Below are 20,862 nucleotides of genomic sequence, written 5' to 3'. Positions count from 1 at the left end.
GGGCCCGTTCCCCGCCTCTCTCTCGGATCGGGGTCCACAATGACCAATTATGAATTATAAGAGAATTGAAGATACTGAGATGCCGCTCGTCCCTCTTATTCCGATATGGGAAATGACGTATTAGCGCCCTTTTCTTCCCTGGCCACATCCTTGTCGTGTAATAAGTTAGTAACTAGTAGCTCAACTCAACTAAGCCTTTGTCCCAAACTAGTTGGGGTAGGCTAATGAATCCTTTAGAAAAATTTTAAGAAGAAGGTGAAAGGATCTACCCAGTTCAAATCGACTAAGTCTAATCCTGACACTAGTTGAGTTCGTCTAGATGGATCATTTTCTTCCATTCTATCATATCCAAGGTCATATTCCCTGTTATGTTCCTAGCCCTCAAGTCTTTCCTCACTGTTTCTAGCCAAGTTGCTTTCGGTCTGCCCCTACCTCTTTTTACTCTATCAACTTGGCACAAGTCACTTCTTTTCACTGCAGTAAGTTAGTAATTAGTAGACTGGTCATTATTCATAAAGACACTAGATGTGGGTTGGCCAAGGAAAAAACAAGGGCGGACATATCACTTCGTTTCTAATAGTAGCACCTTTTTATTCTATGCTAATTTTGTTGGATAATGCATAACTACAAACGTTTACACTGGAGTGGTAGATATAGTCTAGAAGAAAGATTATAGACGTGGTCGTTTAAACTTTAAAAGGCACAGTCTTACATATATGAGAAAATACAATTCTTGGTATTTTCTCATTTGCTCTTTTAATTCCTAAAAATAAGCTCCTAATATTGATAAGATCCTCGTAAAATGATATTGGCACCATCAAGGTTTTAAATTTCGGTCTCGGTACCAATTTCGAACCCCACTGAAATCCGAAATTTGGTATTTCAGTTCGAAATTTCAGACCGAAATTCCGAAATTAATTTAGTAACAATTTTTTTTAAAAAAAAAAACATTAAATCGAAATTTCGGATCAAAATTTTGGAATTTCGGTCAAAATTTTGGTAAAGGGCGAAATTCGGCCCCCACCGAAATCCGAAAGTTCGGCCGAAATTTAAAACCATGAGCACCATAGTTGTTCACACAACCCGCATGAATTAGTCTGCTTCTATTTATTGAAACAGTGGGAGTGGGACTTCCAATCACAAATCAAAAGTTCTCGTTAACACTATTAAACTCAGGAGGAATGCTAAACTAAGGGGCCCCTTGTAAAAACCACATGAAAGGGCGCCCCCATTGGTGGAATGTCACCAAAGTGCATTTAATGTGCTTTGGCTTTTACATGTTATACATGCACTTTGGTCTACTTCCACCAATTATGTAACAAAAAATTCACCACACCTGCTTCTAAAAAATGGATCGATGCTTGAAGAACTATAAAAAAAAAAGGTACGCATGATTGAACGTCTTTTATTTAAGGTAATGAAAATATGAAATAGCAAATCCAAAATCTGAATACACATTTCCCAGTCAAACAAAGAAACAGATCCTTTCTTCAAGTGAGAACATGGATGCCGAAGGAAATCGTTAACGCCAGATGCCCCAACAAAGCCAAAAGATTCCATTCCCTGGAAAGCAAAACACATACAAAACCTCATAAGGAGAGAAGAACATCACAAAGAAACAAAAAGAGATGAATCCAATTAGAAAACCAAGTCTAATTTCAACCTGAATCGAGAGAAATAAATCAATAAATAAACGAAGGGATGAGTTCACTTAGACTCTTACCCGATCTGCAACCTATTATCGGGGTTGCCTGTGGAGTATCCCGTGAAATAGAAAAATCGAGTCACGACATAAAAGAGCCCAAATCCCACAGAAATCCAAGGGTGCTGGACACCTCCCAACAACAGAAGCACGAAGAAAATAGGCATCATCTCTAGCGAGTTCTGATGCCCTCTCTGCAAAAAACCCAAGAACAGAAAATCCCCATCTCGAATCAAATCATTGCACAAAAAAAAAGACACATAAAGAGAGCAGAAGAGATATATATTGAGTTTTATCAAGGCGGAACCTGGACGCAGTTGAAGACTTTGGCCTCTGGGTGTTCAGATTCTATGGCGTAGAGGGTCGGATAAGGGACGTTATACCTGAAATTCAATTCCAAATGAAGCAAAAAAATAATTAGTGTTGGTCATTCATAAGGAGAAAAATAAAAGGAAGAATGGGAATAGGATATTTACTTTTTCCTGGCGAGGTAGACTTGGATGAGCATCCAGGTGTTGAGAATAACATACAAGACGAGTACCAACACCACCGCTCCGAATTCTCTGTGCAATTCTACGTTTGCCATTCTCTTCTCTTCTCTTCTCTTCGTAGATCTGATTGGATGGTTGTTTCTGTAGTCTTTCTGTAATAAAGGTTTCGTGTTCCTTCTCCTTCTTTTTATAATAATGGTTTTAACGTCTTTCTTTTGGGAGATGATGTGCGTACATTCTTCTCTCCACCCTTTTTTTTTTGTTAATGACACCCCTTCTATATGTTTAATAAATTCCATCGTGAATCGTGATAGCTAATGTGAAAGGGAAGGGAAATAAATTATATCGCTTCCCATGTGAAAAGTGAAAACCCTGACAAGATGAAATAAGAAAAAGCAACGATTCCAAAGATTTTCGCTGCCTTTGAATCCAATACGTTTGTAACGTTGTTTTATGGAGACTTTTTCTTTAGGGGCTTATATCCGCAGTCACTTGCTTTGATAATGGCACGACTCACTTTGTTTTGTTTGAAAGCTCGCCGAGTTTGACCTAAATTCCCTTCAGTCTTACCGGTAGACATAAAGTAACGAATGGAAACTTCTCTAGGGTCGTCGGTCTGCGTGTAAAAACTGGTCTTTTTTTCCTTTTTTTTGGGGAAAAATACACTTAGACCCCCTTGTGGTTTCTGACACATTCAACTAAACCCCTAATGTTTAAAAAGTTGCAAGTAGACCCCCTATGGTTTCAATTTGTCTAAGGTGGGCTCCTTCTTTTGAAACACTATCAATGCTAATGAACTCCATACACCCCTCCAAACTCCATACCCGAATCCAAACACTACCAAAAACACAGTGGGCCCACATTATTTGGATGATCCAAAGCATTCATTTGATGGGTCCTGACATAGATAGGGTGTGCCAAAAAAATCAGCTCCATAAGATCATTCTAACCCTTCAATCTGTTGACGAACCGTCAACTGATGGGGTCTACCTTACACAAATTGAAACCACTGGGGGTCTACTTGTAACTTTTTAAACATTAGGGGTTAAGTTGAATGTGTCATAAACCACAGGAGGTCTAAGTGTATTTTTCCCTTTTTTAATTCCTCAACAGCGAAATGTGATTCATTTTGTTGTCAATGGAGAGGCAATGGAGAGGCATGGGTTCGATCCAAGCTACCTAACAAATGAAAAAGAAAGAAAGAAAGAAAACTAGGGTATTTTGTTATTAAAAGGGCGTTATCAAAACATGGTAGTGCAAATATTAGTAGCCAAAATATAATGACTGAAATTTTTCGGAAAAAAACAATATAGCCCGGTGATATCTATTGTGAAATGATAAATTCGCCCCTTTTCTTTACATGGACAGCCAGCTCCAGTGTATGTGGTAGTCAGGCCTGTTGAATCCTTCCCTACATCTGCCCCTTTGCAATCATAGATACACTAGAGCTGGGTGTCCTCGGTTAAAAAAAATAAAAATGGACGCATATATTGCTTCCCTTAAAAATTTCAAACAATGAAGTATTATAAAACAATATTGGTGAAGACAGTGCCCCGGTAGGTACATATCAGTGTCATGCATGGAGGAACATTGAGGCTGTGTTTGGATTGTTGAAATAAGGATCTGCATCGTAATCTGATTCCCATTATAATTCCCTTGGAAATGGAATACAAAAATAAATTTAACCTTTGGGGGTGGGAAACAGATTGAAACAAATTTCATCAATATTTCCCATTTCATTCCGTCCTAATACTATTTCCCTCACAATTTTGTTCATTTTTTGAACTAAATGCTGGAATGGGCAGAATCAGAATAGCATTCCAATTCCAATGCCTAATTCCAACAATCCAAACGCGCGGGGTTCCATTGGCTACCCTTCAAACATGTACAGGAAATGAAAAAACGTGCCCAAACCAAATGAATTTAGAGAGTGTAGAGAAGCAACTAAATAGATGCAAATCTCAATTTAATAGTGGCTGTGTCTCATTGTGTTGCAACGAGAACACCTACTCTATGACTCCTCTTGGATAGATAGTTAAGGCCTCGTTTAGCACAACCAAGATAGGAGCTTATTTTGAAGTAAGGTTATTGTTTAAGTTAATATTATTTTCAAGTCAAACCTAACAACCAACTTTTAGGCCTCGCAAGAGGATATGTATGCACAATCAAGGACATTGATCTTATAGAGCATCATGATGGATACCCACATGATCTTGGTCCCCTCCGCATCATGCATCCCATTTATAAACTAGTGCTTATAAAACAACTATTGAGCTTTTCTTGTCGAAACCCAAACAAAGCTTGATGGGAAAACGGGCTAGATAGAATCATTTGATCAAGGCAGGGTTGTGAAACTACCAATTACTCCAAAAGCTTGAGAGGGAGCTGCACCTCACGGAAGCCAAGAGTACGAATGGTTTTCGTTTGACCCTTTAACTGGTGGCCAAGCCCACCTGCAGAGCGTAGTCCTCCCTAGGGCCTAACATGAAGCAGATCTAGTTCGAGAAAGGTGTTTTTAATCTTTTACACTTTAACACCCCACCTCACATATGGCTCCTCTTTATTGGGTTGGCCTACACGTGGTACATGCGGCCTCTCTTTTTGATTTGGCCATTGCATGCGGAATTTTGCTATCGGAGAGGCCTGAACTCAGGACTTTTGCTCTGATACCTTGTGAAACTACTAGTTATTCCAAAAGCTTAAGCTGTTGGAGAAAGGCGTTTTTAATCTTTTATACTTTAACATGAATGAATTTTGCTTTTCCATTAGATCAATGACCATATCACTTTGGTCTGGCACACATGTTCTCATCAACATCCACCGATCATTTTAAGAATTTGTATGCAAATGATGATTAATCATAACCTTTTTTATGGGTAAATTAATTATTGAATAATGATTAATAATAACCTTATAAACAAACTATTATTCCTGGTCAATAATGATTAATAACCTTATACACAAACTACTATTCCTGGTCCATGCAATGCATGGGTATAAAATGGTGTGCTCCCCCCCATGAAAACATGAGGTGCAAAATGGTGGCCTCACCCTGTGCATGTGTTTGGCTAGACGTGGTGGGGCCCTATACCATAAAAATGAGGCGTAAAATGGGGTGTCCTACCCTTTGCATAGGTGGAGATGGTGGTTCACCCCATCAAACTCTCTGAGGTGTAAAGTGGTGGACTCCACACCCATCAAAACGTGTGACATGTGGCCCCACGACATCCACACCTTATGCACGAGTTTGGGTAGAGAGGGTGGGACCCGCCACCACATATGAGGGGTCAAATGGGGGTCCCCACCCATGCTATGCACAAGATGTAAGAAATATGATGGAAAATAAAGGGAAATGATATCCCCCGCCCCCTAACGTTATTCCTGAAGTTTTGAAGGCGGAGAAAAATGCTAAAGCGGGTGAATTTATCATCAAGCAGAGAACCATTCTCATTTTATCCGTCTCGGGGGCGGGGGGATATATCATCTCCCAAAATAAATCCAACTACTTATAGGAATACATTTTTCCGTTAAAATTGAAAAAAATGATTTTGGGAAATAAATTCAATGGTGTCAGACAATAAAACACCTAAAATCTGCACAAATAAATTACCTAGATCAAATTATATGATGCCCGACCATGAAAATCACAAGGGCTAGCCCTTGATTTTTCATCTGGTTAAAACACTAAAAAAAAGGAGGTGTTTTGACCAAATGAAAAATCAAGGCCCAGGTGATCCAGCCCTTGTTGCTTTGACGGTCGGGCATCATATAATTTCTCTAGAATTAAACCCTAGCCGGGAGCCCACATGCTTGTTTGGCCTTCCCCCACGAACTAGACCCAATTACAGGACACACAGATTCTAGTCATTCACCCCACGACAATCTCTATCTCGTACAAAGTATCTAACCAGGACACGTCCTCTCCCCTGTATCACAGTCTAATTAACCACGAGGGCTTTCACGGAAGATCCGTGATTGATTCCACCCACCGTTTAAAAAAACCTAAACCCGAACCCACCCCTGTTCCTCTCTCCCTCTCTGCGTTCGGATCCCACCTCTAAACCACAGATACCTTGAGGTTCGTCCCTTCGACCCAACCCCCCCCGGCCCTCTTTCACTATGTCCAACCCCAACGCAATCCCCCTCAAAACCGCCGCTCGCAAACTCCCCATCAAACGCAAAACCCCTGAAACCCCTCACAATCTCATCCCCAAAATCGAAGATCCTGCCGACGTGGACGAAGATCTCCCCGTTGATTACGACGACGAAGAAGATCAAGATCTCGCCGAGGATGATCTCAAACCCCCTCCCTTCAAATATCACCGGATCTGGACTGAATCCGACGAGATCCGATTCCTCCAAGGCCTCTTAGATTCCTCTGCCGATGGCCTTGTATTCCCTCGCGATCTCATTCACTTTTACGAACGATTTTCCCAGTCCATGTCTCAACCCTATACCAAATCTCAGCTCTCCGAGAAGCTCCGCCGCCTTCGTAAGAAATTTAGGGTTTTAGCCGCTCGTCTCTCCCGCGGCCTTGACTCTGCCCTCCTCACCCCTCACGATCGCGCTCTCTTTCATCTTTCCAAGCAGTTATGGCACCCTTCCTTTGCCGCCTCTTCGCCTTTCACCCCTCACACCAAGAAAAAACCATCTAGGGTTAGGGTTTCTCCGCCTCCTCCTTCACCATCTCCTCCTCCTCCTCCACCTGCTCTTGATCGAGATCAGGATTTGAATAATCTTGGTTCTGATCTTGGCCGGGAAGAATCATTGCCGAGGAGTGGTGTGATTGGGCGTGATGCGGCCAGGGCGGTCATGGACGTGTTTGATGACTCTCTAAAAGAGGTTCGGACGGTTCTGATCCGCCGTGGCCTGCTTTACCCCGATCATAAGGCATCTGGTACTGGACAGGTGGATCTGACAAAGAGGTGGAGAGAGCAGCGAGTTGCTGAATTGGATGTATTGGCTCGTCGTTTGAGGTTGGTTCTTGAGCATGCTATTCACCAATAAGTGTCTCTTGTAGAAAGGATTCGAACTCAGTTTTTTTTTTTTTTTTTTTTTTAATTTCATTTGCTTATAGCATTTTTATTTTATTTTATTTCATTTTATTTTTGTTCTTAGGCTTTGTAAATTTCCTAATAGACAGGTTGTTTCAATTTTCTTTCATCGTTATATGCATAGTGTACATCTGTTTCTGGATTTAGTTTCTACAAACATTGGTGATATTGCTGATGGTATTGTGTTGGCTACTGAATGCATATAACCATGTACATCATGGAATTCATTCCTTTGGAGTCCATTAAAAAAATTAGCAATTGCTGATGACATATATGAGGGGCACTGGTAGAAAATGAGAAGGTGCTTAGACTCTATTATGAATGGTTCTTTTCAATACAATTAGTATTGGTATTTGTATATATTGTTGGAAAACAGTGAAGAGTTGCCTGGTGACACTTTAGGGTCGTTAACGAGGAACACTGGTCATTACTCATCATGGTGGACGTGGAGGGTCTTTAAGTTTTCTGGTTTAATAATATTTCATGTTTCATTCCAATTCATTCTGTTAGACTCACTCACCAATGTCATAGTCATATTATGTAACTAGGAGTAAAATGTCATCCAGTGCAATACATATTGTCTGAAATGTAATGTTTTTCCAGATAAATGATATGAAAAAATCATGTATGTTGCTGTATGTGTTTTGCACAACGTGTTGTTCAAGGCAAATGGATATTGGTTTGTATTGGACGACAAATGCTTTTAGTTTAGTCACGCGAGTGTGACCGACCTGATATAAATGTGAGAGCTCTGATGTCTGGAAAGCAGAACCCTTTGCCTTTTCCACTTTTGCAGTTCGTTGCTTGTTTGGGGTTAATAAAGGAAAATTTTCTATCCTGACCTTGATTAACCAAGAAATGTTAGGTTGGTGCCTCTTTTGGTGCCAAAGTAATATTCAGAGTGACTTGGATTGTTTGGTCGCGTTGTCGCTGAGATGTTGGTGCATCTTGGTTGAGAAAGTATTTTGAGGTGCTGGACAAAGGGAAATCTATTGTGATATGCTATCGTATATGTTATTGCCGACTATTAATGGTTTTTTGTTAATGCCTTGTTTCTTTTGCTCTCTTCCTTGGATACAAATTGAGACATTTTCAGTGTTCTTGCTCTGATGGGAGGATGTAGGAAGGAAGCACGCAATTGGGGCAAAATTTATGATGTAAACCGATCGGAGCAAAGAAAAGGAGACAAGTGCTGCTAAAATCAGGAGTTGGCTACATCAGGGGTGAAAAAAAAGCCTACTATTTAGAAAACTGTGGGCTGCTAAAGATGAAGAAACGGTGGAAAAAAAGGTTTTCTTTCTTTCTTTTTTTTTTTTTTTTGGGGAGGGGGAGTGGTGTGGAAAGATGAGTTGGAGCTTGAAGTAGTAGGAAGTCTACTTCTAAGGGTGATGATGAAGTACTTGGGTAAAGATAAAGGAAACTGAACTTCCGGCAAGAACTGATTATTGATGCAAGTGGGTTCGGAGAAGCCTTGCTGTGATACCAACTAACGCGGTGGATGAAACGGAGACCATAACCGAAGCGTACGATCTGAAAATATGCCCTAAAACCCACTAGGGAAGAAGAAAAATCCTAGAATCCTTTAGAAAAAGAGAGAGGGAAGAAGAGATATAGAGAGATAAAGAGAGAAGGAGACTTTGATAATATTCCTATGACTTGTGGACACGGACACGAGTGTTGGACACGGCGAACTCCCAAAATTTAGATACGGGGACACGGCTAAAATTGAAAGTATATATAATCTTTATTTGTTGATATAAATTTGTGTGCCGAGTTACGATGTGGATATGAGGTGTCTGACATGGCAACCCCTAAAAATCTAGAAATAGTGGCACGCCCATACAGATATGTACTTTTAAAGTTACATACACTTCTAGCAGACATTTAGAAGTGTCGAAAGAGTGTCGACATGTGTGGACACGAGTGTCCTGTCGGACACGACACGTGTGTCAAGAATAAATTCAAAGTGTCAGCCATATCATAGTAATATTCCAATAATCATCTCTTTCACATACAAGCTCTCATATTTATTGAAGAAAAAGAAACTTATTTTTTGAAAGATGACAAAATATATTGATAGATCATACGAGAATTACATAAGAGAGGGAACCAGGAGTCCTCCATGAAATTACGTCGTATGAGGGCCTAGGAGATAACTCCAGGGCCCTAACAGAAAGATCCAGCTTTCCCCCCTTTTATTTTCCCCTCTAATTCACCATGCAAAACAAAAACTAAAGTTTAAGTTCTGCTATCTTCCTAGAAGATAATCTTAAAGAAACCCTGTTAAAACTACTAAAACCTTTGCGATCTTCGATGAAGATCTTGAAAGCCCTTCCTTAAAATAAAACTTCCTCTTGTGCGATCTCCTTCAATGATCTTGAAAAACCTGTAGAGATTGAACCGAAAACCTTCAAAACATTGCATCCACAACACCTAATTAATATCCCCTTCATCAGAGACTTTTCTTCTCCTTATTTATTCAAAACACCCAAGCTTCAAAAAGAGATTGGATCCCCAAGCCTAACTATATCTACACTGACTCAAAACACTCCCTTTTCTATAAACACTTTCTAAGTTCCTTCAATAGAAAGTCCACCACGGTTTCCAATTCCTTCTCCTTGGAAAAGAAAACAATGGCAAACTCAGAGACAAGAACTTCCTCCATCTGGTCCGATTTAACAGCAATAAGTTCTTCTAGCTTTCTAATACCCAAAAGACGGTTTGCCTCCCAACTGAGTCGACGGTCCATTTTCTCATCCTCCAAACAGGTCTTAAAGAACGGAAGTTTGTAAACCGGCTAACAAATTTCCTTAGGATTGCGAGTGCCTGTCAATGGAAAAAGCTCCTCAACATTTTGCATATAATCTTCCTTGAATTTGCGACATTGTCTTTTGATAATGCATTTGGCAATCTCTCTAAGAGTGGGTGATTCAGTTGAGGCTTTGGTTTCATCATACCTCCAGAGTTTAATCATTTTCAGATTCTCAATCCACAATGAGCAATCAATAGTATCCATCCTTCATCTTTTGAAGTGCGAACTTCCAGGGTGGTGGATAGGCTTGACTCCATTTTTCAAACCTTGCTGGTGTGATTCCTCTACTCTTACTTTGAAACCCCAAAAGACTACTTTGTATACGGTACCGCCCATAACTGCCAATAAATGGGCCCCACAATTTATGCATGACGTGTGAAACAAATAATACTACCCTAGGTTTCTTCCTAACAGAGGTAGACGAGAGGGTCTCATTATCGAGGAAACTGTCGCCTTCCATTTAATGTTGGCAGTGACAAAACCAGCTGTCGCTATGCACTTAGTTCAATCCAAGAAGAATGCTTCCCCATACAAAATCAAAATACTGCTAATTCCATATGATTTTCGTCCTGAAGGAGCGCCATTTTTCAAATTACACCTATTACCCTAGGGCTGAATTAAAGGAGGAGAGTTTAGAATTCTCCTCCAGGCTTGTTGGCCAAATATTTGTTGCAAGAGTTTACACCTCTTGAATGCTCCACGAGTTGTAATTGGGGCCAGATTATGCCTAAAAATACCACTCATAAGGGTGCCAAGCACCTTATCTGCTTTTGTGTTTGAGATTGAATTTACAGAACTTAGATGAGCCGAGATTCGAGACCATAATTTCTTCTGCCATATTGACCCTTCTGCGCACCAGACTCACCTGTTGGAAGCGAAACGGGTTCCTTTGGTATAGTGTCCACTTTCATTCGGGAAGTAACTTTCTGCAGAGATTTTGAAAATGACGGGTGAACATCACCCGGAAGACAACCTTTTTCTAATGGAATAACCTTGGAAGACCCGTTCCAATTTCCAAATAGGTTGAGGAATTTGAAATTTTAATACTGCCTGTGCAAATCACATGGGGATGACACATCAGAGCGGGCCGGATGGATTGCGGAAGGTCCACCAGCACTATGTTGGCCGAGATCCCCGCCGCTGATTGAATTCTGGGCCAGGGTTCGCCTCCACTGACCTGATGGAGCGACCCCAAAATCATTAAGAACGGCCGGCGTTCGGTTAAAGATTCCCAGGCGAAGCTCCAAGGGGTGATCCGCCAAGGAAGAGAAGACCTTGGCCGGAGATTCCTTAGGATTATAGATAGGCTTTTGTATTCTTCATCAATTTGGAGGCAAAGGAGCTTGGATTTCTATTCCTATTTTGAAACAGATATTATGTATCCAGATATGAACAAAAGGTTTGATTAGGTGCCAGTTAGAAGTGAGAATATGTGCCAATTCAAAGGTCATACATTGACCATGGCTTCCTTCCATTCTTACTTCCAGGACGTTTCCAGAAAAACTGCCCAATGCCTCTACTGTCGAGGTTGCCCATACGTGAAGGGGGATCCTGATGAAGTTGACCCAAACTGCCCTTTCCTCTTGTCTATGTTCCGGGTTCCACGCTAGTAGAGAATGGAGAAAGGTGCCGTGTGCCTTTCCTTTCAAATTCAAAATCCTTGACGCCATATCCTCACTTTCAAACATAAAGAGAACCTCATTAGGTCCAAGAATGCCCGGCTTAGCTAGGGACGGAATTTTCTGTAGGTTTTTAGCCCGATTCCATATATCAACAAGGTTCCAATTTTTTCATTTTATCCTTCCAACTAGGCAGGATTTTAAAAGATGTCTGCGAGCTTCCACCTCCTTCCCTGGTATAGTTAAAGTTGGGATTCCTTCCTCCAACCCAGTGATATGTCTCCAGAATCAGGCCAAACCCCCTCAATCCCCTCATCTGATGATTTGGGGATATGATCTTCTGACGATAAGGACTGCCTTGATATACTTTTTTTTCGCCCATACTTGCAACATCGAAAGTTCCTCCGCCATCTGAAATTATAGTATCCACATTTGGTGCAAAACCAGTCGCCCCTTATGGTCTCCAAAATCAGTCTCCCCCGAGAGTGGTTATTGGTCTCCCTCATCTGATTTTTTAGAAAAAAATGAAGAAAGAAACTAAATCCTACTAAATCAACAAAATCTCTTTCTGACTTAAGAGACCAACAAAACAAGAAACTAACGCTATAAAAGTAAAACTTCCTACCGACTTAAGAAGAAAAAAACAAGATACTAATCATAGTGAAAAAAAGAAAGTTGTTACTAATCCTAGTATCCTAAGGGAATTGGAAATGCACTACTAATGTTCTACATCACTTCTTGAACTAGTAATACTGTCAAAGTAAGGCGCATTCTTGTCTTCCTCCTCGAGTCATTTGGCTCAATTCCTCTGTTTCTACTTCAGCTCTTCCTGTTGAATGATGAGGTAATATTCTTCTCTAAGGATGACCTTCTCACGAGCTTCTAATGGAGAGAGCGGTCTCTCTTCTCCAAAGCTCTCAAATTGTCAAGGTTGCTTAAGATACATGCTTTCCTCTGACTCACCTCTCCGAAAACCTCCTTGGCCCAAATTTTCAGTATGGAATTGACAAATGTTAGTTTTTGACCTAAACGTACATCAACCAGTCCAAGCTTTTCGCTAATACCAAAGAAGGCTCCCTTAACTAGGCAAGCTCGAATCGGAACGGGAAAGCCATGAGCCCAGGGTCCAGGAGGAGAGGCCTATGATATGAAATCGGTCTAGGATTCTTCCCAGCACTTTCTCTAAAAAAATCTGACAACGTTAATCTCCCACCTCATGCACCATGGGACATCCCATCTAACCATGAACAGAGATGGAGTAGCGCGGGATTTCATGGAAAAGAGGGAAAGCAATGTTGTATGGAAACCCCTTTTTAGAGGGAATCTCTTCAACTGGGAAATCTCGTTTATGGTCCGACTGTTGGAAACACTCGAAGAAGGGTATGTAAATCAAGATGGGGAAGACAGGAGGGTTTGGATCTGGAACTCATCGGGGGACTTTACTTTACAATCTTTCTATTACCATCTTGTTGGTTGCCCTGTCTGCAAAAATTGCCAAAGTATGGACAATCCAAGCCCCCTCCAAGAGTAGGTGTTTTTGGATGGGCGGTTTGCCTTGGGAGGATCCAGACGGTGGACTTCTTGAGAAGAAGGAAGATGATCATTGTCAATCATTGTGCCCTATGTGTGGAGGCTGGAGAATCTGTGAGCCATCTCTTACTCCATTGTAGAGTGGCGAGGGAGGTGTGGGGAAAGTTATTTAGTCGGTTTGGAATCAATTGGGTTTTTTCCTGAATCAATCATAGAGCTTTTGCAGTGTTGATCTCTGCTTCAGTTGTCGAGAGAGTGACCATAAGTTGCTTCTTTGAGGGCCATGAGAATATCTTACAACCAAGATGAAAACAATATTGTAGTGTACTTTTGTTATTGTCAACATCTCTTGCCCAAGCACTATCTGAATATCCAATAAGTTCAAGCTTACTTTTAGGTGAAGTGTATTCCATGATCCTCCGTTCCTTTGATGTACCGAAGAATCCTTTTACATGAATTGAAGTGAGTGGAGGTAGGCTCCTCCATGTACATGTTGATGAAACTTACTCCATATATGATGTCATGTGTAGTTGTAGTGATATTCATAAAGCTTCGTGGTGTCTGTTTGAACCCATATAAAGCCTCTGTTTCAATTTATAGATTTTTTCTTCGTGGTACTTCTTTATGTAATCCTTAGATTGTTCAACATAAACTTCTTGAAGAAAATCATTTAATAATGCAAATTTTACATTGCCATTGATTAGTTGTTGCTAAGGCTAATATCATGTGAAAAGTTTCAAGTTGAACAACTAGCGCAAAAACTTTAATGTAGTCAATTTTGTACCTTTGCTTCTATCCTCTGCAACTAACCTTGCTTTATGTTTTTCTCCATTACCATCTAATCCAAGCCTTGTCTCAAATACCCACTTGTCTTGAATTCCTTTGTGCCCTGTTGTAAGAAAATTGAGCTTCCATGTGTTATTATTTTCAACTGCTTTAATTTCTTCATCCATGGCCTTTTGTCATTTCCTTTCCTTCATTGCATCAATCTCATTGAGTTACAATTGCAAGCGTACCAAAGTCAGCTTCATCATCATCACTTTCATCGTCATTTCCTACTATTTAATCTCCCAACAGGACAAATGATCTTCAAACACTTTAGGATTTCTTCAAAGGTATTCATTTCTTCAACTAGAGTTGTGCTAGGACTTCCATCTTATTCCTTTTTTTTCAAGTAGTTTGCTTTGATTTCTTCCATCTTTGCTCCCTTAATCCCATGCATGATCTTCCTCTAATCTAACATTTCTATTGCTTATTGCTTCCTTAGTGATGGGGTTGTTGAGTTTATACCCATTTTTTTCATTTCTCATGACCTGTGGGAGAGGATGAATCTTCAACCAGAGTTGTGCTAGGGCTTCCATCTTTGTTCTCTTAATCCCGTGCACGATCTTCCTCTAGTATAACATTTCTACTGCTTATTGCTTCGTTAGTGATGGGATTGTAGAGTTTATACCCATTTGACCTCGTGCTATATCCCATAAAGATGGCCTCCTCTTAATCAACCTTTATTTACTTTTCTTTTGGGACATATTCATAAGTAATGCACCCAGATACTCTAAAAATGACAAACCTCTGGCTTGACATTTGTGCGGATCACATCAACATTGCTCCATGTTTCTTGAGGTGTCTTGTTCCCCACTCTTTTCACAGGAGACCTGTTCAATAAATAAACAATTGCCTCTGCCTGAATGGCTTTTGGCAAAGACTTGGCCTTCAGCATATTTCTTGCAAGACCCATAATTGTTCTTCACTTTCTCTCTATTACTTCTTCATTTCACCGAGTATGACTAGTAGTGTATTGACATCTCCACCATTATATTCTACAAGCTATTTTGATGCATTCTCCGCGATTATATGTCCCTGAGAAAATTTGTTTGATATCCACTTTTCTTTTCTAGAAGATCTTTAAAACGTAGTAAGACTTCAAAGGTTTCAAACTTCTCTTTTAGGAAATACACCAAAGGTTTTTCTACTGAAGTCATCAATAAAGGTCAGATTGCACATGTTTGCTTGTGATGGTGTCTCCATTGGCCCACATAAATATGAATGCACAAGCTCCAAAGCATTTGAGCCTAACCATGACTTTCTAACCTAAGGACTTCTATGTTGCTTTCCAACTATGCAACCTTCATGTAACTTATTAGTTGATAAATAGTTGGCTTTTCGTTAACCATTCCTTTATTTATTTTTTGAATGGTATCCATTAACCATTCCCTTTGATGACAGCAACTTTAAATCACTAAAACTTGGATGTTGAAATCGTAAATGCCACAACCAAGATTCATCATTCATAATTGAACTATAAGAGGGCAATAAATCAGATTTGACTTGTAGAGGCGGCATTCAGTTTGTAGTCATTGTTACCTTTGTAATCGTCCTTTTATTCTCATCTTGTAGAATGCACGTTCCATCTTTGACATGGACATCATCACCCTTAATTGTTACCTTCGTAATCAATCTTTTGTTATCATCTCGTAGAATGTATGTTTCTTCGTTAACGTGCATATCATGACCCTTTTTTCTGAGAGTTGTTCAAAGCTTTGGTGATTTATCGTTAGCCAAACATGATACACATTGGTGATATAGCTATTATTTCCATCTTTTGTTTGTATCAAAATCTTACCATTTCTTTTTAACTGGAATACTTGTTCCATTTCCAAACTTCACTTCAGGGTTGATGAATTTGGCAGAGTTGAAAAGATATCTTATTAGTCTGTCATATTATATTTGCATCCAGTATCTTAAGTACCATGTACTATTTTTCACATTTTCTTCAGAATTACAAACTAATAACAAAGCACTTGATTCATTATTCTTTTCTTCATTGTTGCAATTAACATGATTTTTTCATCATATTTCGTTTTCCTATATTCATTAGCATATTGACTATATTTATTGCAATAATTTCATTAAGCATTAGATTTTCATACTTCAAATATTCTGTGCTCTTCCTCTTCCTCTTTCTCTTGGTGTCCAAGATTGATTTGTGAGCCTCGACCTTTTGGAATAACGCTCGTCTTTGAAATGATGGCTCTGAATATGGTTTGGCCTTTTGATCCTTTTGAGCATCTTGGTTAAGCTTGAATTCATGTGCTTGTAGCGTTCACTCAACAAATAAAATAGACAGATCTTGGGAAATGATTCCCCCCCCCCCCCCCCCCCCCCCCAACCCCGTAAGGTTATCCGTTAAGTTTTAAAAGCAAATAAAAATGTTAAAGGGGATGAATTTATCTTCTAGCAGTGAACCATTCTTAGGAAAACCGTTCCGAGGGGATATCATCTCCCGAGATCTTTTGATCTATCTATTGTAACAACAATATGATAAAAAAGGATGTCATAGGAAAACTATGCACTCCTTTTCTCTACAACTGCATGCTTGCAAATTCAACAATGGACTTGTAGTGTGAAAATGACATTCCTTATTTGTAAACCCAATTACCTTAGTGGATATTCTTGTCTCCTTCAAGAACTTCGCTCTAATACCAACTTGATACAATGGAAGACCCAATAAAACTTGAGAACACAGTGAAATTGCTGCTGCAATAGTTCAAAGAGAGCACATTCTAGAAGAGAACAATTACCAAAGGGGGACAGAAAAATGACGTGATTATCAGCTGGACCCATGCTTTTTTGAAATTATCAACGAGGGACAAAAGAGGTCTTGTCAATAAGAGCTGGACAAAAATGCCCTTTGGCATTTACAACACGTTTTCTCCTTGTTTTTTTTCCTTCTTCCCTCTTCTTTTGCTCTTCCTTTTCACCTTTTTGATTTTTTTACCCCACTAGTCATCTTCCTCCTTGTTCAGCCACCATTGTTGCTGGCAAGTTTTGAAAACTTGAAAGTTGAATTTTTACTATCTATCTTTTTGTATCTCAAAAACTTGAAAGTTGAGTTTTTTTACCATACTAGTCATCTTTCTCTGTTTCTGATTTATCTTGTGTAGGGTTAAAGGGATTTGTATTTTAGGGTGTGTTTTAGAGATAATGCATGGATGGCCTCATTCACTTTTTTGAAGACAAGTGGTTGTATAAGAAAATTTTGATGCCATTAGAAGAGTTGCTATCAGCAGTGGATTTTGTAGCAGAAGGGTTTTAATAACTCTCTGGAAGGGGGTTGGCAACTCTCAAAAGTACGGTTACCAATATCCGAATGGGCTTATCAAGTCCCTGAAAATTGGCTGAGGATACTGGAGTTTTGGAAGGAGGTCTTCAAGTCTCTAGGATTGAGGTTATCTGGTACAAAAAATGGGGTTACCAATTTCCGAATGGGCTTATGAAGTCCCAGAAAATTGGCCGAGGGTACTCGAGTTTTGGAAGGGGGTTTTCAAGCCTCTGGTATTGGGGTTATCTAGTATAAAAAAAATGGAGTTACCAATTTCCGAATGGGCTTATCACGTCCCAGAAAATTGGCAAAGGATACTGAAGTTTTGGAAGGGGGTTTTCATGCCTCTGGTATTGGAGTTATCTAGTATAAAAAATGGGGCTACCAATTTCCGAACGGGCTTATCAAGTCCTTGAAAATTGGCCAAGGGTACTGGAGTTTTGGAAGGGGGTTTTCAAGTCTCTGGGATTATGAGTAAATATAGTATAAAAAATGGGGTTCCCAATTTCCGAACAGGCTTATCAAGTCCATGAAAATTGGCCGAGGGTACTAGAGTTTTGGAAGGGGGTTTTCAAGTCTCTGGGGTTGGAGTTATCTAGTATAAAAATGGGGTTACCAATTCCCGAATGGGTTTATCAAGTCCTTAAAAATTGGCCGAGGGTACTGGAGTTTTGGAAGGGGATTTTCAAGCCTCTGGGATTGGGCTATTTAGTATCAAAATGGGGTTACCAATTTCCGAATGGGCTTATCAAGTCCCTTATGAACACGTTTTTGTGTCCTGTTTTTTGCATTCTTTCATTTTTACTCTTTTTTTTTCTTTCTGCCCTACAATTCATCTTCCTCATCCGCCATTGAAAGGGAGAAGGAGAAATGCAAAACCCTAAAATAAATGAAAAATAAAATCTAGATACAGAGAGATAGTTGGGAATGAACTCACGTTAAAGTTTTCGAGACTTACTAGCGATAATGGTGGCTGAACAATGAGGAAGATGACTGATAGGGTAAAAAAACAAAGTTGAAAATGGAAAAATAAAAATAAAAATAAAAAAAGGGAAAAAAGAGAGAAGAGGGAAAAGTAAAAAAATAAAACGTGTTGCTTAACAAAAGGGCATTTTCGTCCAGCTTTTATTGACAAGACCTTTTTTATCCCTGATTAATTTTTTCAGAAAAGCATGGGTCCTGTTGATAGTTACGTCATATCTCTGTCTCTCATTGGTAATTTATCCTTCTAGAAGTGATATAGAACTGTTGATAGTTACGTCATATCTCTGTCTCTAATTGGTAATTCATCCTTCTAGAAGTGATGTAGAACTTCAAACTCGACTCTTGAGAAAATGGAAGTACATGCATGTATATAGGCTCTAGAATGTTTCTAAAACATAAGAAATTTTTAGAGCTTTTGGTTACCATACTAAAACAGAATAATAAATTTAGAAGATTCCGCTATTAGGATGCACTAAGACTATTCCAGACTATGGATCAATACTTATAGGCTGTTCTTCATAATAATGTCTCTAATTTTACATATTTTCAATTATGCTCCTGAACAGTAGTCTTGTAAACATGCCCTTATAAATCAGCTATAGACTATATAATAAGCTATTGCCGTCGATTTTTAGCATGCTTTGGAATTCTCTGGTGGAGAGAGAGTTTTGGTCATATTTGACCGGTTGTGGGTTACCGCTTCAAAGCGGGATCAAAGGGCCGGGATAGGTATAGAGGGGGAATATCATTTATGATATTATTTCTAATTTTTTTCAATGAATCATGCTCCTTGCACACCCCTTCCTCTTGTTCAAAGTGAAATCACCCCCAATATTTGATATCCACCTCATCATTTTCCTTCCATCGGAACAATTGTCAATGTCATTTTTGTTCTACAATTGCTATTTGCTATCAAAAGCCGCTAGTTGTCGCTTCACTTTATCTTCTCTTCATTTTCATTCTTTTTATCTTTGAACTTCTATTTCAATCTTTGATTTTCTATTTCAGTTGAGGGCCTTTTTTCGAGGTGCGTGCCTGAAATAGTCACTCTACTCAGTTGAGGGGCCTTAATTCCTTGAGGTTCGTGCCTGAGAGAGTCAATTTCCATGAGTATTGGTACTTGCCGACCTATGATGTCTCGCCCATCGAGGCCCATTCTCGCCCATCGAGGCATCCTTTTGGCTATCGAGGCATTGGTCCATTGTGACCCATTTCCAGAAGGTTCGGTATTCAAAACCGGCCTAAAGACTCGCTCATTCCGGCTTGAGTCCAATTCAGTTCTTTGAGGCTTTGTGCGCCTCATCTTTCATGCGACACATTCTTCAACAACAGGCGGTAATTCATCTTCAGCAATATCAACAACAGGCGAACGTCAATCGTAACAGTGTGCATAAAAAAAATTTACATTTCTTTTTGGAGATATCTATTGTAATCCATATATGTTTGAGAGGGCATATTAGAGAATAAAATCAAATCGTAGAATGATTGGGGTGGATTTTAGATTGATTGGGTTGGATTTTAGATTGATTTGATTAGGTGGTAGATTAAGGAAGAAGGCTAGATTAAGTAACAAGATTAGATTAGGATTATCTCCTCAAATCATGTTGTATCTCTTTCTATGTTTATCTTCTTAAGTGTTCTCTATATAAACACTCATTGGGCTTGATTGTAATGCATCCAAGAATAATAGAAAATCTTCTCTTCAAAATTTAACACACATAAGCAAGAAAGTAATACGTAGGAGTGTCAACGGACCCAGATTGTCCGATGGACCATCCGAATCCAAACTTAGATGAACAGGATATGGACACATCATCAGGGTTCATGGACACATTTTGGAACCCTATCCTAAGATCCAAATTATTGCCATTCGGATCCAGACAACCAATAAAAGCCCGGGGGAAAGTCCAAAATCTGATTTTATATTACTATTTTACGAAAATGCCCTCTAATTTTTTATAAGTTTCTACCTGATAAGTAAAGACGAGAGTATGTTCCACTTGAGAAGGAAAGAGAGTTTGAATCAAGGCTAGTGCCGTAGGCTGAACTCTCTTTAGAGCTGCAGACATGGGCGTCTCCCCTTCATTATATGGATAGCCATATGTTAAGCGATCGGGTAAATCTGGCCGCATTGCATCAATATCGATCAAATAATCTATTGGGTGTACATTCAGAGATGGATAAAATTGCTCCTTACTCTCTCTATGTAGTTGATTAGTCAACAAGCAAGAAAAAAAGCTTGCTATTCTTTGTTTGGATGGAAGCAAATGAGATTGAAATTTCCTATCCGAAATTAGGTTATGCAAGTATTAATTTTAGGGGTATTCTAGTAAATATAATCTATATGCATTTTTTTGAACGATTCCTATTTTTAGTAATTTTTCATTCGTCTCTCCCAGTCTTCCCTATTTTTGGTTTTTTTTTTTTCATTCATCTCTCAAGTCTCGAGTCACCGTCTTCTCTATCTTCTCTAACCATTTACCCTAAGTCCCTAGCCCACTGCGTTGCCGTCGTTCCGGCTCACCCTTGTAGCTACCTTTCACGTTTGCAATCGTCCTCTTTTGTGAA

The 20,862-nt window shown here is 39.5% G+C and overlaps 2 protein-coding genes across 3 annotated transcripts; one reads left to right on the top strand and one right to left on the bottom strand.

The window, feature by feature from the left end:
- Positions 1–1,391: 1,391 nt before the first annotated feature.
- On the bottom strand, positions 1,392–2,443 carry LOC143876752 (uncharacterized). The gene is made up of 4 exons (XM_077378449.1): positions 2,179–2,443; positions 2,010–2,085; positions 1,724–1,896; positions 1,392–1,563 (listed from the first exon to the last, which is right to left on the bottom strand). Exons 1-4 carry the CDS (start codon positions 2,286–2,288, stop codon positions 1,491–1,493), a joined length of 432 nt encoding a protein of 143 aa, XP_077234564.1. The 5' UTR covers positions 2,289–2,443; the 3' UTR covers positions 1,392–1,490.
- A 3,703-nt stretch (positions 2,444–6,146) lies between these two features.
- LOC143876751 (uncharacterized) lies at positions 6,147–19,838 on the top strand. 2 transcript variants are annotated; one of them, XM_077378447.1, is made up of 2 exons: positions 6,147–7,169; positions 8,344–8,461. In XM_077378447.1, exons 1-2 carry the CDS (start codon positions 6,313–6,315, stop codon positions 8,444–8,446), a joined length of 960 nt encoding a protein of 319 aa, XP_077234562.1. In that variant the 5' UTR covers positions 6,147–6,312; the 3' UTR covers positions 8,447–8,461. The 2 variants fall into 2 exon arrangements, with proteins under 2 accessions (XP_077234562.1, XP_077234563.1); XM_077378448.1 differs by lacking the exon at positions 8,344–8,461 and adding an exon at positions 19,303–19,838 and having other exon boundaries at positions 6,151–7,169.
- The last annotated feature ends 1,024 nt before the right edge of the window (positions 19,839–20,862 follow it).

This window comes from Tasmannia lanceolata, unplaced genomic scaffold, assembly GCF_043159265.1.
Source record: "Tasmannia lanceolata isolate RefF3 unplaced genomic scaffold, GAP_Taslan_0.1 ptg000005l, whole genome shotgun sequence".
NCBI lineage: Eukaryota > Viridiplantae > Streptophyta > Magnoliopsida > Canellales > Winteraceae > Tasmannia > Tasmannia lanceolata.
The sequence above is the reverse complement of the archived record's forward strand: the minus strand, read 5'-3'. Positions and strand labels throughout refer to the sequence as shown.